The sequence below is a fragment of the Carcharhinus amblyrhynchos genome, chromosome 31 (assembly GCF_965287045.1).
Source record: "Carcharhinus amblyrhynchos chromosome 31, sCarAmb.v2.hapA, whole genome shotgun sequence".
Lineage (NCBI taxonomy): Eukaryota > Metazoa > Chordata > Chondrichthyes > Carcharhiniformes > Carcharhinidae > Carcharhinus > Carcharhinus amblyrhynchos.
The window spans coordinates 6,528,740-6,554,538 of NC_137354.1; the positions used below are offsets into that span (position 1 = coordinate 6,528,740).

Below are 25,799 nucleotides of genomic sequence, written 5' to 3' on the forward strand. Positions count from 1 at the left end.
CTCTCACTCTAAGTGCAGAAACCGTCAAAGATACGGACCAAGGGCTGGAAAGTGATATTAGGTTGGATAGCTCTTTTTTCAGCTGGCACAGACTCGGTGAGCTGTTAAGTTTCTGTAATTTATGAAACCCTGTGATCTGGGCCTCACAAGCAAGGCTGACATTTATTGAGCACTTCTTGTTTATGTGGACAGGTTTGACAGAACCGAGTGGCTTGCTCAGTCAGCTGAGTCAATCATACTGGTGTGGGACTGGATTTTATTCCCTAAAGAGATGCAACTAAAGTACCATTTGGATTTCTGAGACAGTCTGATAGCTGCATGGTCACTTACTGAGGCCAGCTTTTTAAAAACTTTGATTTATTATTGTCACACGTGTTAGCATACAGTAAAAAGTATTGTTCCTTGCACACTATACAAAGCATTCATAGAGAAGGAAAGGAGAGAGTGCAGAATGTAAGTTTACAGTCTTACTAGGGTGTAGAGAAAGATCAACTTAATGCGAGGTAAGTCCATTCAAAAGTCTGACAGCAGCAGGGAAGCTGTTTTTGAGTCAGTTGGTACGTGACCTCAGACTTTTGTATCTTTTTCCCGACAGAAGGTGGTGGAAGAGAGAACGTCTGGGCTACGTGGGGTCCTTAATTATGCTGGCTGCTTTTCTGAGACAGTGGCAAGTGTAAATAGTGGATGGGAGGATGGTTTGCGTGATGGATTGGGCTACATTCACAACCTTTTGTAGTTTCTTGCGGTCTTGGGCAGAGCAGGAGCCCATACCAAGCTATGATACAGCCAGAAAGAATGCTATCAATGGTACATCTGTAGAAGTTGGTGAGAGTCATAGCGGACATGCCAAATTTCATTCATCTTCTGAGAAAGTAGAGGTGTTGTTGGGCTAAAACTATTTAAATTCTCAAACTGCTAGACTGACATTCGAACTCAAGTTCTTCGGATCACAGAATTGCACACTCCAACTGAAGCAACTGTGTTCAGTTTGAGGCACTGCATTTACCCTTTTGAGGGGGTTCAGCAGTGATTCACCAGAATGTCACCAGAGCTTAAGTGTTAAGCTACAAGGAAAATATAGGAAAACTGACATGACTGATGCTCTGGAGCCTGCTGATTTATTATACACAAGAGTGTAGTTAAAGTTTTACCTGAGCAACAATTCAGAAGCCAGTTTTTTTAAGCAAATAGAGATTAATGGTCGATGCATTTAAGAACTGTTTAGTTTTTTTTGAATACCCAAATGCTGATTCCCTAGGTTGCACAGCCTACATAATGATACCTCAGTCTCGCAATGAGCTTATGCAAGTCATTATTTCAGGAAGAAAAACAGTTATGCAATTTAAAAGTCTAGACATCAATCTGCGTGCCTGCGTGGGTTTCCTCTGGGTGCTCTGGTTTCCTCCCACAGTCCAACGATGTGCAGAATAGATCGACTGGTCATGCTAAATTGACCCTAGTGTCAGGTGAATTAGCAGGGTAAATATGTGGGGTTTGGGAATAGGGCCTGAATGTGATTGTGATCGGCACAGACTCAAAGGGCCAAATGGCCTCCTTCTGCACTGTAGGGATTCTATGATCTGTATAGGGCATTGGTGAGGCTGCAGCTGGAGTACTGTGTGCAGTTTTGGGCGCCACACCTGCGCAAAGATATTTTGGCCTTGGAGGGAGTGCAGAGGAGGTTTACTAGGCTGATACCGGAGTTGAGGGGGTTGAGCTATGAGGAGAGGCTGAATAAACTAGGCTTGTACTCGTTAGAGTTTAGAAGAATGAGGGGAGATCTCATTGAGACGTATAAGATGATGAATGGGATGGATAGGATAGAGGTGGAGAGACTCTTCCCGCTCAAAAAAGACAGTAGGACTAGGGGGCACAGCCTCAAGATAAAGGGGGGGGCGGTTTAGAACGGAGTTGAGGAGGAACTTCTTCACTCAAAGGGTGGTGAATCTCTGGAATTCTCTGCCCGTTGAAGTGGTGGAGGCTGCCTCGCTAAATATTTTTAAGACACGGGTTGATGGGTTTTTGATAAGAGAGGGGATTAAGGATTATGGGGAGAGGGCGGGAAAGTGGAACTGAGCCACGACAGATCAGCCATGATCTTGTTGAATGGCGGGGCAGGCTCGAAGGGCTAGATGGCCTACTCCTGCTCCTATTTCTTATGTTCTTATGTTATGTAGAGGATTCAAAATAAATATAATTTCCTTGAAACATAATAGCTCAGTGCCTACCAAAATGAAAGAATGCCTGCATTTTTATGGAACACATCTAGAAACTCCCTATAATGTTTCTCAAATAATTCTAAAGTTTTGCTCCTGCTAGTACTGGGGTTTAAAGGATTAAATTAAAACAGACTGCATAAACGTGGCCTGAACTCCCCTCCCTCAAATTTCTTTTGAAGGTTAAGCAATAATCTAACTGAGGTGTTTGAAATGATAAAAAAAATTGACATGGCTGATAAGTAACTTAAGTTACGTAGATAGATTAGAGGGGTTGGGAATGTTTTCCTTGGGAAAGAAAAGATTGAGATTAGATTTGATGGAAGTATTTAAAACCACGAGGGGCCTGGACAGAGCCGATAGGGAAAAAAACCATTCCCATCGGAGGAAAGATGGAGAACGAGAGGGCACAGACTTAAGGCAATTGGTAAAAGAGGCAATAACGACATCAGGAAAAATCTCTTCATGCAGCATATGGCTAGGATATGGAATACACTGCCTGAAAGTGTGGTGGAAGCAGGATCAATCAAACATTTGAAAGCAAATTGGATTATTCTCTGAAAAGGAAGAACGTGCAAGGGTATTTTCTTTTATTCATTTGTGAGATGTGGGCATCTCCGGCTAGCCAGCATTTATTGCCCATCTCTAGTTGTCCTTGAAGCTAGCTGTGACTTTGGAGTCACATGTAGGCCAGATCAGGTAAGGGCAGCAGATTTCCTTCCCTAAAGGGCATTAGTGAACCAGATGGGTTTTCCGACAATCGACAATGTTTCATGGTCATCAGTAGATTCTTAATTCCAGATTTTTTAAAATTGAATTCAAATTCCAGCATCTGCCTCGGTGGGATTCCAACCTGGATCCCCATAACATTAGCAGAGTTTCTGGATTGATAGTCTAGCGATAATATCACGTGGGGAGAGGCTAGGGACACCCACTTGGGAAATGTATCTTCAAAGAGCCTTGGCCTCCTTCTGTGCTGTAACCGTTCTGTGAAATACAAAGAAGCAATTCGCTCTGATGGGGGGTCCATAAAAAGGATCACAATCACCCACAGCCTGAAACAGCACTGGAGTCAGAATCACACACAGCTTTTGGAAGGGAAAGGGATAAAAAATGTGATTCAAAAATCAGTTTTGAAAGTATAGAAAAGCTCAGACAAATAGGACTCGAACGTAGAGCTCCTTCAGATAAGCTGGCACAAACATAATGAGTGTCCTTCTTCAATGCTATGTACTCACATCGCCCTGCTGTTCCCGTCGCTCAGGTCTGTGATATGTGTAACGCATTCGTCCATTACTATATACGTGAACATTGCCTGGGGGAATGTGGAAGAGAAGAGTATGAACAATATGAAAAGATATTCAATCTCCTGAGATGTTCAATGAAATTTGAATGACTACTTCACTATCTTTATAAAATCAATTTAGAAAACAACCTTCCTTAGATTTACAAAGTACTTGCAGCACAGAAACTGGCCTTTCAGTCTCGTAGTACAAGTTTCACACTCGCAACCATTCTCTGTATACAAAGTTTCTCCCTAACAGATTTATTAGTGACTATCTTATTTGATGGTAACTAGTTCTAGTGGTAGAAATATGTGGCTGTCTTAATTATACGTTCCAATTCACCTACCATGCACATTTTTGGACTGTGGGAGGAAACCGGAGTACCCGGAGGAAACCTACACAGAGACGGGGGAGGGGGGGGTGTTGTGAGAAGGTACAAACTCCACACAAACAGTGAGCTAAGTCTGGAATTCAACCGGGGTCCCTGGGCTGTGAGACAGCAGTGCTAACCATGTACCACATTGCTGTACGTATTGGTAGAATATTAGACATATTGCTAGCATCTAATAACACTAAACTCAGAAATGTCTAATAACGCTAAACTCAGAAATGTCAAACAACTGTCAGAATATACAGCTGGGTGCTGCAGAAAACTAAATTTCTGCTCTCAAAGTAGGCCCATTTGAGATGGGACTTGATGGGCTAAAATACTAAAGAATACAGAAGGAGAGCAGGATAAGAAATTGGGAGAGTTCCAACGTGGAGACAGTATCGGCATTAACACGCTGGACCGAACAGCCACCTCCTGCCTCCAAAGTGATTCATTTGCGAATTCAATGAGGAAACAACAGGCTGAAAAAATTGCTGCTTTAGCAGGTTCAAGTTTCTACTTGGATTAAAGAACAATCCCTGGAGAACAATCATTAATAGGCAGGTAAATAAGTGATGAGAGCAAGCTATGAACGAGCAGGGCTATTAGTCGACCAAACCTGCTGAACGGATATTGACTAATTTCTACTTCTAGATAACTCTATTGATGTTGTACTCTGGGATAAATGTTAACCTGGTGATTTTATAGTAGTGACTGAAACCAGTATTCCTAATGATTAAAATACTTTCTCAACTGCAACCAAAACGTACCAGAAGGGAATCCACCACCAAAGAACATGTTGAAGAGATCCTCAGGTGAGATGTCTGCCTCAAAGCCTCTGTGGTAGTCAGAAGTACTGTGAGTGTGCCGGTTGGCAGCCTGTTTCTCATCACCGTACAAGTCGTACTGTTTCCGCTTCTCTGGATTGCTGAGCACTGCATATGCATTCCCAATAGCTGCAGGAAAGGGACAGCGGATAGGGTTATAAGGGTCAGGAAGAAACACAGGACCTTCAAACCAAAATGACTGTTCCCTTCATGCCAGGCCTTAGCACTCACTGTGTCACAACTTGGCAATAAATCATTTTTGCAGAATTTAAGACGTTAGGCTTTCAAAGTACATTTCCTTTCTTACAACCCTACCCCACAGGGCAGTGAATCTTAGAATCCCTACAGTGCAGAAGGAAACCATTCAGCCTGTCGAATCTGCACTGACCGCAATCCCACCCAGGTCCTCTTCCTGTAACCCCAATATTTACCCTGCTAATCCCCCTGACACTAAGGGCCAATTTAGCATGGCCAATGCACCTAACCTGCACATCTTTGGACTGTGGGAGGAAACCAGACCACCCAGAGGAAACCCATGCAGATACAGGGAGAACGTGCAAACTCCACACAGATAGTGACCTGAGACCAGGTTTGAACTATTCACATAAATTGCAAAAAGTTGAGGCCTCAGCACTGATTCTTAGGGCACACCACTCATTATATCTTGCCAACCAGAAAATGACTCATTTATGCCTGCTCACTGTTTCTTGTTAGCTAGCCAATCTTCTATATGCCAGTATGTAACTCCCTACACCACGAGCTTTTATTTTTCACAATAACCCTTAAAGTGGCACTATATCAAATGTGTTCTAGAAATCCAAGAACAGCACATTCATCTGTTCCCCTTTATCCATAGCTTATGTTACTTCTTCAAAGAACTCTAACTAATAAGTTAAGCATGACTTCTTCACAAAATCAAATTGCCTCTGATTACTTCTATTTTTTTAAGTGCACCACTAAAATGTCTTTAATAATAGCTTCTAGCATTTTAGGGACAATGTCTAAGTCTATAACCTCCTCCCCCGACACTGCTATTTAACCTGAGAATATCAGAACATTGTTCCATTGGATGCTTGAAACATCACACAGCAGGTATGAACATGAAAGGGGGTTTTCAGCACATCCTGCCTCAGATAGGTAGGAAGAACCCACAAAACGCCTATCACAGCATCAAACAGTTTTATTGAGCACCTTAAATAAGATAAAATATTGGGAACAGATTAACATCCAGCACCAAGCCATAGGATTACAGGATGGTCTCCATGTGGATTCCCTGCATAACCATCTAGTAATTACCACCTCTGTTGCTGCAGAGCAGAAGCAGAATCAATGCCAAATATTTTGGCCACAAGGAAGGACTCACTTTAGGACTCCCCTTGCGACTGAGCTCTGTTCAGAAAGTTCTTACAGTTTATGAGTTATCAATAGTTGGAAACTGGTCACACATCTGTCCCATGGAACAATGCTCAATGTGAAAACATTGAATGTAAAACACCAGAGTTTAAAAAATGTTAACAATGGGATAGTTTCAAATTGATGTTACCTTTTTGGTATATCCATCTGTGTCTGTTTGGTATGTCTGCTTCTAACACTTTTTGGTATGTCCACTACGAATCTCATCAACTTTTACAGATGCACCAGAGAAAGCATTCTTTCTGGTTGTATCACAGCTTGGTATGGCTCTTACTCTGTCCAAGACCGCAAGAAACTACAAAGGTTCGTGAACAAAGCACAATCCATCACGCAAACTAGCCTCTCACCCATTGACTCCGTCTACACTTCCTACTGCCTCGGCAAAGCAGCCAGCATAACTAAGGACCCCACACACCTCGGACATTCTCTCTCCCACCTTCCTCCACCAGGAAAAAGACACAAAATTCTGAGGTCAGTATCAACCAACTCAAGAACAGCTTCTTCCCTGCTGCTGTCAGACTTTTGAATGGACCTAGCTTGCATTAAGTTGATCTTTCTCTACACACTAGCTATGACTGCAGCACTACATTCTGCACTCTCTCCTTCTCTATGAATGGTATGCTTTATCTACATGGCGCAAAAAACAATACTTTTCACTGTATACTAATACACGTGACAACAATAAATCAAAATCTTTGAACAAACCCTAAACGTGGGGGGATGGATTAACCTCACTTGCTCAGTTTCAAAATTTGTAGCTGAATTGTCTGAACTCTCTAGCGGCAGTCTTTCAAATGGTCCCAGGTTAATGAAGTTAAGCAGCTGTCAATCACATTAAAGTTGCATCACATTCAATAATAAATTGATAATTCGTCACCTTTGAGACATTTCCTCAGAGCAGAAAGTTCTGCAGATTCTGCAGGTCAGGTGGATTGGCCATGTTAAATTGCTGTTCAGTGTCCCAAGATGTATACGTTAGGTGGATAACAGGGTTGGGGGGGGTGGTGGGCTTGGGTGAGATGTTCTGTCAGAGAGTCAATGCAGATTCAATGGGCCGAATGGCCGCCTCCTGCACTGTAGGGATTCTAATCTATGATAATCTCTGTCTTGACTATTTTGAATGTGGCGTGTGTACTGTGTTTGGGAGGTACACGTGACTTGGATCTTTTGTTCCCCATGCTCTCTACCACCTTGCCTCATGTCTGAGTCTATTGAAAGCAAATTATTAAAGGTTGATTACAATTAGTCAACAACCCTCTTTACAGTGACACAGTGGTTAGCACTGCTGCCTCACAGAGTCAGGGACTTGATTCGATTCCCACCTTGGGTCACTGTCTGTGTGGAGTCTGCACGTTCTCCCCGTATCTACATGGGTTTCCTCCGGATGCTCTGGTTTCGCCCCATAGTCCGAAAGACGTGCTGGTTAGCTGCATTGGCTGTGCTAAATTCTCCCTCAGAATGCCCGAACAGGTGCCAGAATGTGGCGGCCAGGGGATTGTCATAGTAGCTTAACTGCAATGTTAATGTAAGCCTTCTTGTGACACTAATAAATAAACTTCCAACTTTACCAAAGCAAAATAGATGGAGTGAGGTCTTCTTTCATCTAAATATTCCTATGTTTCTGATGGTCACAATGAGAGTTTATTTAGAGATGAACAAGACATGCAAAAGTAAAATACTCGTTAAATTAGAAACGTAGAATCCAGCTGTCCACTCTGTCTTATGCTTATTTTTATTTCTCAAAATGGCACTGGAACGAGGCAACTTCTTGCAAGCATAGCTTCTAATTCTATCTTTTCCTCTTGTTCTATGCTTCTATAACTTTATTCTAACTCTTTAAACTCTCTAACAATGCTTTCATGCAATATCTTGCCTGCTGCTGTCAGACTTTCGAATGGACCTACCTTGCATTAAGTTGATCTTTCGCGACACCCCAGCTAGACTAACACTACATTCTGCACTCTCATTTCCTTCTCTATGAATGTATGCGTTGTCTGAATAGCGCGGAAAAAACAACATTCTTCATTGTATGTTAATACATGCGACAGTAATAAATCAAATCAAAATCAATTCCCAGGATCTGTATCTAGTGAACTCTCTTCCTCAAACTGTGTGTGTCCTGGTCTGTAACAAGTGGCAGTATCTGGAAGTATAATGCCCAGTCAAATCAATTCTTTGCCGAACTACTGGAATTGACGTCTAAAACTTGAGTGATAAACTTTTCTTTTTAAAGGTTCACTGTTCTAAAGGAGAGGTTCATCTTAAAGTGTGTATTAATGACCTTGCAAGATCAGTACTGTGGACCAATGCCAGCATTATTCACCTGTTAACACACTCATCTCTGAACAGAAGGCTGTTGCTTCAAACTCCACTCCAGGTACCAGAGCACAGAGTCTTGACAGATGACAATGCAGGGTTAAAGGAATGCCACAAAGTCAGAGGTGCTGTCCTTTGAGGACAAGACATTAAGAAACAGGCCTTGAGTGTCTATTCCGGTGAATGCCTGAATCCCACAATATGAAAAGAACAACTTAAGTCCTCCCCATGCCCCAACTGGTAATCTTCCTTTAATCAAAATCTGAGAAAAATAGATAAATACCCATTCATCTTATCAATGTTTGGTCTTGAAAATTATCGCCGCATTTGTTTCCATTCTATCAGCAACTGCCTTTCATAGTAATTCATTAAAAGATATTTGTGATAAGAAGATGTTGTTATTCCTTTCAACAATAAAGCCCAGTGGATTTACAAACATTCTCTTCCTAACTTTCTCTACCCTAAAGTTTTCCTACCACCAGTTTGATGGCCAAGTGCCAGGCCACCTACCTTTAAATGCTTCTGTAGCTCCTGGAGCCTGGTTCTTGTCAGGGTGAAACTTTAGAGCCAGTTTTCTGTAGGCTTTCTTCAGGTCCTCCTCTGTCGCATCTTTACTTAGTCCAAGGATTTCATAGTAGTCCTTACACTTCTTTATTCTGCACAGCAGACAGAAAATACAGCAACATTTCAGCATCCAATGCACAGTCAATCTGAAGGACTAAATACTTTCGATGGGAATGATACACTTTTGATACGAAGAATGAGAAGACACAAACAAAATGGTACAAATTGAAAGGGAGTGCAAGGACAGAGAAACCTGGGGCAGACGGATACAAGGGGATAATAGGACAAGCTGGAAAGGCTTTTAAAAGAAAAATTTGGGTTCCTTATCTATATAATTATGATTCTATAAACAATACAAAAGAAAGGAAGCTATGCTTAAGTACTACTGCATCTGCATTTCCCTCAATGTACCCAAACATGTGCCAGAGTGGCGACTAAGGGATTTTCACATTAACTTCATTGCAGTGTTAATGTAAGCCTACTTGTGACTAATAATACCAGGCCTTGGAGACGGTGTGGAGGATATTTACTAGAATGGTACCAGGGGTGCAGGATCTTTAGTGATATGGAGATACTCAGGAAGATTGGGTTGATTTTCTCAGAGCAGATGTAAAGGGGAGATTTGATAGAGGTGTTCACAATCTTGAAAGGCTTCAAAAGAGTAAATTGAGAGAAAATGCTGCCATTAACAGAAGGATCGATAAAGGGATAATACAGATTTAAGGTGTTTGACAAAAGAACAGAAGGTGATAATGGTCCAAGAGTTTTACAGCACAGAAAGACAGAATGGGGAAACTATTTTTACGTAGAAAGTTCATATGGTCTGGCACATTCTGCCAAAAAGGGTGCTGGAGACAGATTCAACGGTAACTTTCCAAGGAACAGAATAAATGCTTGAAGGGGAAAATAGTTGCAGGGAAAGGGCAGGGTAATGAGATTAAATAGATAGTTTTTTCAAAAAGTAAAAAAAGTCAGCAGAGACACAATGGGCCAAATGGCCTCCCATGTTATTCTGTAATTTCACATTATGGGCAGGATTCTCCAGTCTCATCCATAGTGATATCCATTGTGGGCAAGAATGGAACACTTGGCATTCCAACCAAAACTCCATTAACTTTCAGCAGTGCCAGAAAATTCCAAACGCAAATGAGGACAGAAGATTTCTGTCAACCGCTTTGATATGAACATTTGAATAGTTTAGATCACCGGAACGGTGAATGAACTGCACTACCTAGAAATCATTTGTGAGTATCACATTCCAACTTTCCTTCTGTCTCTGTGGGAACTATGCCTCCCTGTGCTTGGCATCAGTCTTATCCTTGTTGATGGTAATCAAGGGTTGCATAGTTCTGAAATGCTTCAAAATTCAGACAAACCCTTGTGTTCCAAGTACAAAAATGGATTTGCTCATACAATCCCTATATTGTAGAAGGAGGACATCCGGCCCATTGAGTCTGCATCAACAACAATCCCCATCATCCCACATACTTACCCTGCTAATCCCTCTAACCTACACATCCCGGGACACTAAGGAGCAATTTAGCCAATCCACCTAACCTGCATATCTTTGGAGTGTGGGAGGAAACCAGAGCACCCGGAGGAAACCCATGCAGACATGGGTAGAACGCACAAACTCCACAGAGACAGTGACCCAAGGCTGGAATTGAACATGGGACCCTGGCGCTGTGAGGCAACAGTGCTAACCATTATACCACCAATAGATTGTATCAGGAAGAGGTGCCCCAACAGCCCTGAACCTAGCTTTGAGTACAGAATGCGAACTCCAGAGAGGTAGCCTTTGATAAAGCATCCTGGGTCTCACCTCCCCACTCAACCCCATGAGAAAACCAAAAGACCCAGTGATTAGTTCCTTCTCCCTGGTTATTCTTCCTTCCTCTACCTCTTCACAGCCTCAAGCTGGTCCAGGGTATAGCTTTTTGCCGCCTCTCCTGCTGACTCCCCGGATCCAGAGCTGGGAAACGTGGTCCTTTTTCTTTGATGACATTCTGATGAATTTGTGGACTCTGACTGGGTGAAGTTACCAGACGGATGGCCATTCTGTGTCATGGATTCTATCAAATCTAGGATAAGAGGAAAAAGTGTGATTAGTCAAGTTCAACAGCATAGTGCGCAGTGAGAGACCAGCGATATTTTAATTACTCTGAATAATTATTTGTTCCTATGTTAGATCAAAACAGAAGTAGGAAGAATTTTCTCATTATTTTCTCTCATTTACAAAACCCCAAGATCCTATTCCTAAACACAATATCTGGGGTCTGTTTCCACATCTGTGGTGAGGACATGCATGAAAATCAACATCACAATTCTCTCTATTACCTTGTGTGTTCCCAGAGACACCCTGGAAAGTTTTCTCTGAGACTGAGCCAGAAGTCTATGTTGAGTTAAAAACGATAACACATACTGGCAAAAGCTCATCCAGCTGAAACATTAACTCTGGGCTTTACTCTTCTCTAATGCTGCCTGACCTGCTAAGTATTTCACAAGTTTAAAAAGTGACAGTTATTTGAAGAGGAAAACTATGAAAGGATACATTAAGAAGCAGGGAAATGAGATTAAAGTAAATTGCAGCAATTGAACACCAAGTGCTGGTTGACAGGACAGATTGGTTTCATTCAATGCTGTAGGTTCTGTAACTCGCAAATGCCTGTTTATTTTAACATTCTTATACAATTTGTTATTTAACAAGATTTGGTTAAAGTAGCTGAACAGAGACCTGCAATAATGTACTCATGTTGGGTCTTCTTTGGGCCTGGGCTTCAGGCTTCATTTTGAAAGGTTATCAGGAACAACAATTTTGCAATGAACCCCATTTTAAAAGACAGTGTATTTACCCCACCCATCCAGTCATTCCGGGAAGGCCACTGAGACACCCCTTGTGACAAAATACAGACATTTGTACCAAAACACAATAACAAAATATAAATCATAACAAAAGCAGAAAAATGCTGGAAAATCTCAGCAGGTCTGACAGCTTCTGTGGAGAGAGAACAGAACCAATGTTTTGAGTCTAGATGACCCTTCATTAGAGGTCGGGAGAGAGAGAAGAGCCAATATTTCAATTCTAGATGACTCTGTCAGAACTCTGGCAAAGGGTCATCAGGACACAAAATATTGGTTCTATTCTCTCTCCACAGGTACTGTCAGACCTGCTGAGATTTTCCAGCATTTTTCTGTTTTTGTTTCAGATTTCAGTGTCCGCAGTATATTGCTTTTATAATGAAATATAAATGTCTTATACATCATTAAAAGGATCGCTGTAGTGATTAAGATCTGTACCACTTTACAGAAGATTCATACATACATACACACACAGTTGTACAGCACAGAAAAGGCCCTTTGGCCCATCGAGTCTGCACCGACAATAACTATCATCAAAGTCACCATTTTTCAGCACTTGTTCCATATGCTTGAACGTTTTGATGTTTCAAGTGCTCATCCAAATAATTTTTAAAGGCTGTAAGGTTTCCGGCATCCACTACATTCTCAGGCAGCGCATTCCAGATTCCTAATTAATCTCCTGCCCCTTATCTTAAACCTATGCCCCCTAGTGACTGACCCCTTGGGTATTTTCTCTCTTTCATAGGTGTGGGTGTTACTGACTAAGCCAAATGCTAATTGCCCTTGAAAAGCTGATGGTGTGCCACTTTCTGGAACTGCTGTTGTCTATGGTGTAGGTGCACCCACAGTGCTGTTAGAGGGATGAATTCCAGGCTATTGGCCCAGTGACAGTAAAGGAACGACTATATATTTCCAAATCGTGATGATGTCCACTGTTTGTCATTTATATTAATGCTTTGGATGCGAATATAGAAGGCACGGTCAGTAAGTTTTCCGAGGACACCAAGACTGGTAGCATAGTGGACAGTGAAAAAGGTTATTTCAGATTGCGAGGGGATCCTGATCCATTGGACCAGTGGGCTGACAAATGGCAGATGGAGTTTAATTTAGATAAATGTAAGGTATTGCATTTTGGTAGACTGAACCAGGGTAGGACTTGTTCAGTTAATGGTAGGGCACTGGGGAGAGTTATAGAACAAAGAGATCTGGGGTAGAGGTTCAGAGCTCCTTGAAAGTGGAGTCACAGGTGGACCGAGTGCTGAACAAGGCATTCAGCATGCTTGGTTTCATTGGTCAGAACATTGAATACAGAAGCTGGGACGTCTTGTTGAAGTTGTAAAAGGCATTGGTAAGGCTACACTTGGAATACTGTGTACAGTTCTGGTCACCCTATTATAGAAAGGATATTATTAAACTAGAAAGAGTTCAGAAAAGATTCACTAGGATGCTACCTGGACTTGATGGTTTGAGTAATGAGAAGAGGTTGGATAGACTGGGACTTTTTCCTCTGGAGCGTAGGAGGCTGAGGGGTGATCTTACAGAGGTCTATAAAATAATGAGGGGCATAGATCAGCTAGATTGTCAAAATCTTTTCCCAAAGGTAGGGGAATCTAAAACTAGAGGGCATAGATTTAAGGTAAGAGGGGAGAGATAGAAAAGTGTTCAGTGGGTCAATTTTTTCACACAAAGGGTGGTGAGTGCCTGGAACAAGCTGCCAGAGGTAGTAGTAGAGGTGGGTACAGTATTGTCTTTTGAAAAGCATTTCGACAGTTAAATGGGTAAGATGGATACAGAAGGATATGGGCCAAATGCGGGCAATTGGGACTAACTTTGGGGTTTAAAAACAAAAAGAACGGCATGGACAAGTTAGGCCGAAGGGCCTGTTTCCATGGTGTAAACCTCTATGACTCTACATATAGCTTGGAGGAGAATTTGTGGGTAGTGATGCGGCCTTTATTCTTCTAGGTGGTAAAGGTTGTGGGTTTGGAAAATAATTCCATGATGGAAATAAATTGCTATAATGACTGTAGATTGCTTTTGTGAAGAACTTACAACGGAACAGTTTGTGCTCACTAACCAATACGTAGGAAGAAACCTTTGGTTTATTGGTTGCATTCCTGCTTCTGAGCATCAAGGTGAAGGGTTCGAGCCCCACTCCTGGAAGGTAGAGAATAGAAAATAGTCTCTAAAAACTGGACTGACATCTTGCAGCACATTGCTGCCTGGATGGAAAGATCATTAGCTCAGGAGAAATATTCATGTCTATGATTGTGGAGAGTTGGGTTTGAGTGTGAGCCCAGCCACTCCAGCTAGGCACAGATCAAGAGCACTGAGTCTGAATCATAGAATAGAAACCCTGCAGTGCAGAAGTAGGCCATTCAGCTCATGGAGTATGCATTGACTCACGTAAGATCTTACCAAGCCCACCCCATTACCCGACATATTTACTCCTCTAATCCCCCTAAGCTACACATCTTTGGATACTAAGGGGAAATTTAGCATGGCCACCTTTGGACTGTGGGAGGAAACCTGAGCACCCAGAGGAAATACACGCAGACATGGGGAGAACGTGCAAACTGCACACAGATCGTCATCCAAGGCTGGAATTGAACCCTGCAAATATGAAGCAGTAGTACTAACCACCCTGTGCCCACTGTGCCACCTTGAAGCCCATATCATAGAATCCTTACAGTGCAGAAGGAGGCCAGCTGGCTCATCAAGTCTGCACCAACATTCCAAAAGAGCATCCCAGCGAGGCTCACCCTCCACTCTATCCCTGTAATCCTGCCATTTAGCATGGCTAATCCACCAAACGCATACATCTTTGTATAACTAAGAGGCAATTTAGCATGGCTAATCCACACATCTTTGGAGTGTGGGAGGAAACCAGAGCATCTGGAGGAAACCCACAGAGACACATGAGGAATGTGCAAACTCCACACAGCCAGTGACCCAAGGCTGGAATCAAACCCGTGAGGCTGATGAGGCAGCAGTGCCGTGCTGTAAGTATGGGGTTGATGTCCGTTATGTCGATGGGTGCATACAGCACATCTGCCTCCTCCATCGCAAAGTGCAATTGGGGTTCTTTAGACTTGGCTGAAACCTATCTAAGAGAAGGAACTCCAAAAATAAAAACCTTGAGGAAGGCGACAGCAAACAGACTCAGCTATTCTCCTCTAGCCTTTGCCTGATATGTTAGGCTTGAGGTCAGACCTGCCTTTGAGCAAAATGCAGTTAACAGAGAAATGTGGGATTATTGCTCAGGAGTCCACTGATTTATCGATGCAGACTGAAATAAAAATAAAGCAACACCAGGCAACTATTGTAAAAACAGTTTTTAACAAAATAACATTGAAAAATGGTACATGTGTTACTACCTACTTCCCATTCCTTTAAAAGACATTTGGCTTCCTGCATGCCTCAGTGCTGAGTTCATAGGATGCACAGCCTACATAATGACACCATAGCCTTGCAACCAAGCTGCAGTGAATGCTATTATTTCAGACAAAAACAACTAAAGCACTACATTTCAAAACCTGTTATTAATCTAGACACAGGGTTCAGCAATCTGAGCAGAGCAAATGATTCATTAGTTTCAAGAAAACAAAGTGGTCCAAAACTAACGAAAAATGAATTTTTGGAGTTCCTTCTCTTAGATAGGTTTCAGCCAAGTCTAAAGGGCCCAACTGCACTTTGCAATGGAGGAGGCGGATGTGCTGTATGCACCCATCAACATAACGGACATCAACCCTATACTTACAGCACAGCACTGCTGCCTAATCAGCCTCACAGGTTCGATTCCAGCCTCAGGTCACTGGCTGTGTGGAATTTGCACATTCTTCATGTGTCTCTGTGGGTTTCCTCCGGGTGCTAAGGTTTCCTCCCACACTCCACTTGTACAACATCTTTCTACCTGGGAAGTCATCAGCCATAACAGCAATCTCGCCTCTGAACCAGAAGGTTGTGGATTCAACTCTCACACAACAGAGTTCAGCATGAGAAACTAGGCTGACACTCCAATGCAGTACTGAGGGCGTGCTACACTGTCAGAGAAGCCATTTTTTGGGTGAGTTGTCAAACTGAGATTCTGTCTGCCCTTTCCGGTGAACATAAATGATTCCACGTCTCCACAAGTGTGCTGGTCAATATTTGTCCCTCAAAGTTAAAGTTTATTTATTAATCACAAGTAAAGCTTACATTACACTAAAATGAAATTATTGTGAAAATCCCGTAGTCGCCACACTCTGACGCCTGTTCGGGTACACTGAGGGAGAATTTAGCACAGCCAATGTATCTAACCTGCACATCTTTTGGACTGTGGGAGGAAACCAGAATACACAGAGGAAACCCGTGCAGAAAAGGGGAGAATATGCAAACTCTGCACAGACAGTGACCCAAGATGGGAATCGAACCTGGGTCTCTGGCGCTGAGACAGCAGTACTAACCACTGTGCCACCCTATAAAGTGCATACTGGCCATAACCTAACTGAATGGTGGAATAGGTTCAAGGGGCTGAATGGCCTCCTGCTGTTGCTATGCTTTCATCCTTGCTATTTCTGCCAGTCAAGTCCAAGTGTTGGTCATGTTGTGTGTGACAGCTTCCTGACATCAGTGTAAAAATTATCTTTCACTTGTTTGAACTTGTCCTCCCTCATAATTTAATTTAATTGAAAGTAATATTCTAGATTTAACTTTTCCAAGCCCTTAATTATTCTGTAAACTCTATAAATTATAATTATTCTATAAACTCTTTGAAACACCTCTTTCCAATACTGTATCAGAACCCCAGCTAATGTTACTACTCGACCGTCAGGTCCCAGAGTGGAACCCGATTCGATAGATCATAACTTTTTTTTTGCTCAGAGAGTTTAGTGTGATATGGTGGCACAGTGGTTAGCACTGCTGCCTCACAGTGCCAGAGACTCAGGTTCAATTCCCGGCTTGGGTCACTGTCTGTGTGGAGTTTGCACATTCTTCCCATGTTTGCGTGGAATGCCCTCCGGGTGCTCCTCCCAGTCCAAAAATGTCCAGGTTAGGTGCAATGGCCATGTTAAATTGCCCCTTAGTGTCCCGGGAAGTGTAGGTTAGACAGGTTAGTGAGGTAAATATGTGGGGTTACGGAGATAGGGCCAGGGTAGGAATGCTGTCAGTGCAGACTCAGTGGGCTGAATGACTTCTTTCTGCACTGTGGGGATTCTATGAAATGTGGATGAACAGATTCACAGGACTGCCAATTATGTTTTAACAATAGATTAAAACATTGGTTGAAGGAGTGTTGGCCAGCACATGGAAAGAAATCTCTACTCTTCAACTAGTCCTACGGGGCCTCGGACACCCTTTTGAACAGGCAGGTGGAACTTTTGGTTTAGCATCTCATTCAACAACATTGTGTGGAACTGGATTTAAGTAGGCCAGACCAGTAGAGGTGGTCAGTTCTCTTCCCAGGCAATGGTGAATTTGTTTGGCTTTTCACATCTTTTTCGGTTATCTTCTGAGGCAAGCCAGAATTTGAAATTTCAGTTTGCTACCGTGGGATTTGAACTTAAGGTGTGGGTTACCCATTCATGCTCAAACAAACTGCTGTCTGTTTGAGCATGGAGACTGCTGTCCCCATGCTCAGACACGACCAGTTCCCCTTAAACATGCAGGTAAATGTGGAGATTCCTCCTCCTTTTCAAAATCCTTCTCAAAACTTAACTCTGCTCATATCTTTGTTCACCTGGTGGGCAGCACAGTAGTTAGCACTGCTGCCTCACAGCGCCAAGGACCCAGGTTCAATTCCCAGCCTGGGTCACTGTCTGTGTGGAGTTTGCACGTTCTTCCTGTGTCTGCGTAGGTTTCCTCTGGTTGCTCCAATTTCCTCCACAGTCCAACGATGTGTGGGTCAGGTTGATTGGTTATCTAAATTAACCCAAGTGTCAGGGGATTAGCAGGGTAAAAATGAGGGGTTATGGGAATAGAGTCTGGGTGGGATTGTGCTCAGTGCAGACTCGATGGGCCAAACGGCCTCCTTCTGCACTGTAGGGATTCTATGAATCATCCATCACCTCTCCCAGGATCTGTTCTCATCACAACAGCGTAATCTCTGCAAAGTTTTTAAAATTTATTCTTTCATAAGGTGTGGGTGTCACTGACAAAGGCAGCATTTGTTGTCCACTCCTAATTGCCCTTAAACTGAGTGGCTTGCTAGGCCATTTCAGAGGGTCACAGTCAACCACAATGCTGTAGGTCTGGAGTCACATGTAGGCCAGGCCAGGCAAGGATAGCAGATTTCCCTCCCTAAAGGACATTGGTGAAACGGATGGGTTTTTTCCGACAATTGACAACGGTTTCATGGTCACCTCACCATTACTGAGATTAGCTTTCAATTCCAGATTTACGAATTGAATTTAAATTCCACCAGGTGTCATGCTGGAATTTTTACTCAGTATTACCAGTGCATCAGCTGAGTGTCTGGATTTCTAATCCAGCAACATTACCACCATGCCACTGTCTCCTAAAGTGCTTTGGGATATTGTATAGCATTAAAGGTGCTTTAGAAATGCAATTTGTTGTTATATGAATTTATATCACCACAGTACATGCTGCATTTTAGGCAATTGCATATTTTGCCAGTTCTGCACAAATTCAGTAATAATTTGGATTTTTATATGGCATGGTTGACAAAGCACAACATTCACTGGTGTTTCATGAGGATGGCATTAGACGCTAAGAGGAGACCTGGGGAGATAACCAAATATACATCAGGAATGATAGTGCCTGAAAGCAGTTAAAGATAAAGGATGGGCAAATGTTTAGGGAGAGAGTTCCAGAGTGCTTATGGCAATCCACTTTGATAATTCTGTCAATAACCACCTCTACGCCTAAATAAAAAACCCTTCCTTCTTGCTGGTCAATCTCAAGACTAAGGAGTGAAAATTTGAGTCTGTCTGGTATTCAGCTGGTTTGGCTATCCATCAGCAAATCTAACTGGACCAAACGCTTGCTGAAAACTGTTCGAGTTAATACACCTAACTAGCACATCTTTCAGACTATGTGAGGAAACCAGAGGAAATCCATGCAGACACGGGAAGAATGTGCAGACTCCACACAGATAGTGACCCAAGCCAGGAATCGAACCCGGGTCCCTGGCATTGTGAGGCAGCAGTGCTCACCACTGTGCTGCCATGCTGCTCAAAAGGAACTTTCAAAAGAAACTTTGACAATTATAAGACAAAATGTGATTGGAAAGTAAGATCTTGATGATTTACGGGAGACATCTGAAGGTACACAAGAGTTTAACTGTTCAAATTTATCAAAAGTCACAAACAAGTGCTCACTACCAAGCTTAAATTAGACATTTAATTTCTGGATTGCAGCTTGAAATGACAGTACCCTAGCTCAAGAGTGTCACACTGACATAGGAAGAAGCTGCTCCAAGTTCCAGAGTAATATTGATATTCTGGCATTGTCTTTCATCAGAACAAAGGCCAACGGTTAACAACACTGCTCAGTCAGATGACACTGTTGGCAACATGCTAACAAGTTCCTCAATGTCAGGTGAACATGTCAAACCAGATTTATAATGAGAACCCCCATGTGGAAAAAAAAATCTTAGTATTGCTTCTCGAGAAAGAATGCAGCTTTCATCAGAGCTTGTTGCAACATGAGATCAGATGACTAAGGCACTTCAATCCCATTATGTGGCATTTCCCAGAATCATAGATTCAAACTTTTTCTGCTGATGTTAGGCCACAGCTGATCAGTACCTCAATTCCATTTATCTGCCATTGCTCCAAATCCCCTCACCCGCTTACCTAAGAAAAATCTATCAATTTTGGTCCCAATTGATCCGCACCATCCTTAGCCTTTTAGAGACACAGCTCCAGATTTCCCCTCCCCTTTGTCTGAAAAAAGAAAGCTTCCTGATTTCACTTCTAAATGACCCAGTTCTAATTTTAAGATCATTCCCACGTGTTTTGGATTCTCCTGACAAAACAAATGGTTTCTCGCTGTCTGTGATAATGATTTCTGACACTCCCAACTGCCTTTTAGACATCTCAACTTTCCAGACACTGCATTACTTCAGTTAATTATCCACTAATAAAGAAATACCTTGTGGCCACATATTAAGTTTGCTCTTCATCACTGTACTCTTACAAAAGTTCATAAGATATAGAAGCAGAATTAGGCCATTCGGCCCATCAAGTCTGTTCCACCATTCGATCATGGCTGATATGCTCCTCATCCCCATTTTCCTGCCTTCTCCCCATAACCCTTCAACGCATTACCAATTACAAATAAATCTAACTCCTCCTTAAATTTACTCACTCTCACAGCATCCACCACACTTTGGAGTGGTGAATTCCACAGATTCAGAACCCTTTGGGAAAAGTCGTTTCTCCTCAACTCTGTTTTAAATTTGTTACCCCTTATCCTAAGACTATGACCTCTCGCCCTAGAATGCCCCACCAGCAAAAGCATTCACTCCATGTCTGCTATATCCATACCATTTATCATCTTGCACACAAAAGGTAGACAAGATACAAGGAGTTCCAATTGCCTTTAAGACTTTTGTGTTTTAAAGATTTGTTCTGGACAGTGAACAATGACAATAAATGGACTATGATTAGTCTGACTGCTTCCCAATGCTGGGCTGAGTAACACGAGACAAATGTGCATACTGAAGGATGCTGTGTACATGGTGGTCTCTCCAATGATAACTCAAGTAACCCCACATTCAAGATCTGTTTTCAGAGGGTGTTGGGCAGAGGCTTGGGACATAGCTGTTCAATCAGCAGGGAAGAAAATTGTTTTGATCAAAAACATTATTCTTCTAAAATTTTACAACTCTGGCAAATATTTATCCCTTTTGCCCTCCAGTGGGGTGGGGGTGGTTTTGTTTTCTTTGCAGATTATTGTTTTTCACAAGCAATAGTTAAGATGTGCACACCTCATGTCAGATAACTGTAAGAGCTGCCAGTTTTTTTAGTTTGTGCCATTAGTTGTCCATCCGGGTAATGGTAACACCACGAATTGGCCACATATCGGGCAATGAGGCAACAAGTCCAAGGGTTTCCTCTGGGTGTTCTGGTTTCCTCCCACAGTCCAAAGATGGATTGACCAGATTAAATGTGGGGGGCAATGGGAATAGGACAGAGGAGGTGGGCCTGGGCTCTTTTGGACAGTTAGTGCCCTGTCTGGATTCTATGACATGAGAAGTCCAGCCCAAAGATGTGCAGGTTAGGTTAATTGGGCAATCTAAATTGTCCCTTAATATCACAGGGATTAGCGGGGTAAATAGGTGGGATTACAGGGCCTGGATGGGATTGTTATCGTTGCAGGCTTAATAAGCCAAATGGCCTCCTCCGGCACTGTAGAGATTCTATGATTCTACGTAGTTACAAGAATAACTGCTGATGCAAGGAGTGCTTTGCTGCACTCTATTTCACTTTCATCGTACACCATAGCAGCATAAGGAGTAAAAGCAGGAGTAGGCCACAGTATCCTATAAGCCTGCTCCAACATTCAACGAGATCACGCTGATCTTCTGTTCCTAGTGACCTAGGCCCAAGCGTCTTCAATTGCATCATCAATGACCTTTCTTGCATTAAGAGGTCTGAAATGGGGAAGTTTGCTGATTGTTGCAGTGTTTGGTACCATTCACAACTTCACAGATATTATAGCAATCTGTGCCTGCATGCAGCAAGGATGATGTTCAGATTTTGGCTGAAAGTACCATTTGCACCACACAAATGCCAGGAAATAAAGGTCCCCAATAAGAATTTAACCACCTTTGCTGACATTCAATATCATTACCATCACTGAATCCCCCATCAACATCTTGGGGGCTACCACTGCACAAGAAAAATGGTGTGGAGATGCCTGCGTTGAACTGGGGTAAACACAGTAAAAAGTCTCACAACACCAGGTCCAACCTGTTGGACTATAACCTGGTGTTGTGAAATTTCTTACTGTATTTACCCCAGAAAAATGGACCAGCCCCATAAATACTGTGGCCACAAGAGTAGCTCTGTGGCTAAGAATCCTGTAACTCACCTTCTGACTCCTCAAAGTCTATCTACAAAGCACAAGTTAGAGTGTGATGGAATATACTCCATTTGCCCAATGAGTACAGCTCGAGAAGTTCAACACCATTTAGGAAAAAGCAGACCACTTGATCAGCAGTCCAAATGGCACCTTATACATTTGCTTCCTCCAACCCATTGTAATATCTACAAGATGCACTGCAGCAAATCACCAAGGTTCCTTCAACAGCACCTTCCAAATTCATGACCTCCACCAAGGAGAACGTCAAGGGCTGTAGACCCATGGAACAACTGTCACCTGCAAGTTCCCCTTTAAGTTACACACCATCCTACCTTTGGACAATAATCACTATTCGTTTAGTCACTGGGTCAAAATCCTGGAACTCCCTCCCTAACAGCACTGAGTGTATATACCAAATAGACTGCAGCAGTTCAAGGCAACTGCTCACCACCACTTTCTCAAGGGAAATTAGAATGGGCAATAAATACTGCCTTTACTGGTGACACTCACATCCCATGAATGAATTAAAAAATCCATGTTCCCACACTATCCCAATATCTTTTGATTCCCGTAGTATTCAAAAATCTATCGCTCTCTGTACTGAATACATTCAAGACTGAGCATCAGTCAGTCCCTGACGTAGAGAATTCCAGACACTCTCAAACTTTATTCTTATCTCACTCCTAATTGTCTAGCCCCTTATTCTGAGAGTTTGACCCCAGTTCTGAGACTTTCAGGTGGAAGAACTGTCCCTCCAGCACCTACCTCTAGGAAGCCCCTTAAAAACATAATGTAATTGAGATAATCTCTTGTTCTCCTAAGGAATAGAATTCAATACCCTCATCACTCAGCAGAAGGAAGCCATTCGGGCTATTAAGCCTGCACCAACAACAATCTCTGTCCCTGTAACTGCACATATTTACTCTGCTAATACCCTCGACACTAAGGGTCAATTAAGCATAGCCAATCAACCTAACCCACACATCCTTGAACTGTGGGAGGAAACCCACACAGACCCAACTGCTTCGTCGTGCCCCCTCGGGTAAGATACGACCCAGGTAAGGAATCCTTCAGAATTCCATTTTGGTGACTAGGATATCATTAATGACCCTGCATTTATTTGGAGATTATATGATTATAGTAGCACTGTTGGGGTAACCCTGTGTCAATGTTGAAATCCAATGTGTGACTCTTGAGAGAAGCTTGCTCGAACACTCCCAAAGATGGTTGTAGAACCAACAAGGTAAGGACAGTGCTAGGACTGATATGGGTACAAGTGGCACGGAATACCACCCCAGTATATGGAGCTGTGTACATTTTTTTGAAAGTGGCAGGTACACGTTCAGTGGGGTGATGGCAGAGTGACACTTGTCAAAGTTGGGGTTTGTGTGGGACTCCTTTGAGTCTACATGCAGAAAGCATCTGAACTCTCGCCCCTCTCCGGCCTACATTAATCAGAAGCCCTTTGGCCGTGACTATACTCAAGACCTGGCCTGGGAGGAGGGGGGAACTTCATGTAAGGCGGACCGAGGTGCACCACGGAGATTGTAGTTCCTCCCCGCCCCCTCACAATGGCGCTCCAGGGGCCAGTGAACTACAACTTCCAGCGGGCCTCGACACATGCGCAGACCGCCGCTCGGCCGTCCGCCCGGCAGACAGGCCGCACTCGATCCCGGCGCTCACGCAGCCGGCCCGCCGACGCCGCTCCCACCTTTCACTCTCTGCGACGGGTACAACCTCTGAGCCTTCCGTAAGAACTTGAGCGCCTCTTCCTTGTTTCCATGTCTGAGTGCGTTCAGGCCGATTTCCGTACAGCGTTCCGCCTCATCTCGGTTCCCCTCCATGGTCGGGCTCTGGGGCTCGAACGGCCGCCGCCGGTGGCTCTCGGCGTAGTCACATCGGGATGGCCGGAAACACCCGAAGGTGTTCGGCTTCGGCTCGCCTACGTCACCCAGAGTGACGAAGGTACTCGAGCGTCTAGGGCAACGTCACCGTGAGTGACGGAAACATCCGAGCTGGCCCAGCTCTGGTCCGGGAGGCGCATGCTCACTTGTGACTGTGATGGCTTTTGTTGAAGACATGCTACTATAGGCTACGCATGCGCACCTTTGATGGCGAAGGTTGGAAGCTGCCATCTTAGTACGGGAAGGAGCGATCAGAATCCCTGTAGCGCAAAGACCATTTAGCTCATGGTCCCCGTTGCAAAGATCTGAGTATACAAATCCCATTTTCCAGCAATTGGCCCATAGCCCTGGAGGTTATGGCAATTCAACTGAATATCTAAATACTTCTTAAAACTCTACAGTGCAGAAAGAGGCCATTTGGCCCATGAAGTCTGCAGTGACCACAATCCCACTCAGGCCCTACCCCATTTCCCTACATATTTACCCGCTAATCCTTCTAACCTATACATGAAGGGGCAATTTTAACATGGCAATCAACCTAACCTGCACATCTTTGGACTGAGAGGAAACCAGAGTACCTGGAGGAAATGCACGCAGACACGGGGAGAATGTGCAAACTCTACACAGACATTGACCCAAGCTAGGAATGGAACCCAGGTCCCTGGAGCTGTGAAGCAGCAGTACTAACCACTATGCTAAATGTTATGAGAGTTTCTGATTTAACCACTTTTCTAGACTCTGTCCCCACTCTGGGTGAAAATGTTTCTCCTTAACGCTCCTCTTATCCTAAATCTATGCCCCCTCCTTTAATGGAAAAAGTGCTGCCTTATCTGCCGTATCTATGCCCCTCATAATCTGAAGCATCTCAACCTTTGCTGCGCCAAGGAAAACAGTCCCAGCCTGCAGCTCTGATGAAGGGTCTCTGATCCAAGCTTGAAACATTAGCTCTAATCTCCCTCCACAGATGCTGGTAGTCCTAGGATCATAGAATCCCCTACCGCACAGAAGGAGGCCATTCAGCCCATCGAACCTGCACTGATAACAATCCTGCCCAGGCTCTATCCCCGTAACCATGCATATTTACCCAGCTAATACTCCTGACGTTAAGGGTCAATTTAGCATGGCCAATCAACCTAACCTGCACATCTTTGGACTGTGGGAAGAAACTGGAGCACCCAGAGGAAACCCACATAGACACAAGGAGAATGTGCAAAGTCCACACAGACTGTCACCCAATTCTGGAATTGAACCTGGGTTCCTGGTGCTGTGAGGCAGCAGTGTTAACCACTGTCCCACCATGCTGCCCTCTGATACTGCTAAGATTTTTCAGGACTTTCTGTTTTTGTGTTAGCCCCCAGACTGTCCAATGTTTTCTCAGAGCTCAGACCCTTCAGCCCAGAAAACATCCTGGTAAATCTCCCCCACATCCTCTCCAGTGCAATCACATCCTTCCTATAATGTGGTGACCAGAACTGCACGCAGTACTCCAGTAGTGGCCTAACCAGCATTTTATACAGTTCCAGCATGATCTCCCTGCTCCTGTATTCTTTACCTTGGCTAATAAAGGCATAAAGACTTGCATTTATATAGCCCCTTTCATGAACACTTGATGTGCTGTAACCAACAAGGTACTTTTGAAGTGCAGTCACTGTTGTAAAGTGGGAAGCACAGTAGCCAACCTGTGCACAACAACATTCCACAAACAGCGACACAATGACCAGACAAGCCTTGTGTGATGTTGATTGAGTGATAAATACTGACTGGTATACTAGGCAAAACTCTCCTTGTCTTGTTCAGAATTCTGCCATGGGATCTTTAGTGCCCACACCACCCCAGTTTAATATCTCACCCAAAAGTTGGCACCTCCAGCATTGCAGCACTGTCTTAGTACAGCACTGGTGTGTCAGTCTTGATTTTGTGGTTAAGTGTCCCACAACTGTTAGAGTCAGAGACAAAAGTGCTACCTGCTGAGAAATGGCAGAGTGGGGAGGTACTTTCCAACCTCGCCACGCCTG

The 25,799-nt window shown here is 43.4% G+C and overlaps 1 protein-coding gene across 2 annotated transcripts in view; it reads right to left on the reverse strand.

Annotated features, from left to right (window-relative positions):
* LOC145360586 (dnaJ homolog subfamily B member 12-like) overlaps positions 1-23,801 on the reverse strand; it is a 29,852-nt gene extending 6,051 nt beyond the window's left edge. For both annotated transcript variants that reach the window (XM_080215926.1, XM_080215925.1), the window contains exons 1-5: positions 23,592-23,801; positions 10,893-11,073; positions 8,939-9,084; positions 4,643-4,828; positions 3,455-3,531 (exon numbers count right to left, since the gene is read on the reverse strand). In XM_080215926.1, the coding sequence (XP_080072052.1) occupies positions 3,455-3,531; positions 4,643-4,828; positions 8,939-9,084; positions 10,893-11,073; positions 23,592-23,724 (723 nt within the window). In that variant the 5' untranslated portion in view covers positions 23,725-23,801. The remainder of the gene's footprint in view (positions 1-3,454; positions 3,532-4,642; positions 4,829-8,938; positions 9,085-10,892; positions 11,074-23,591) is intronic.
* Positions 23,802-25,799: the final 1,998 nt, after the last annotated feature.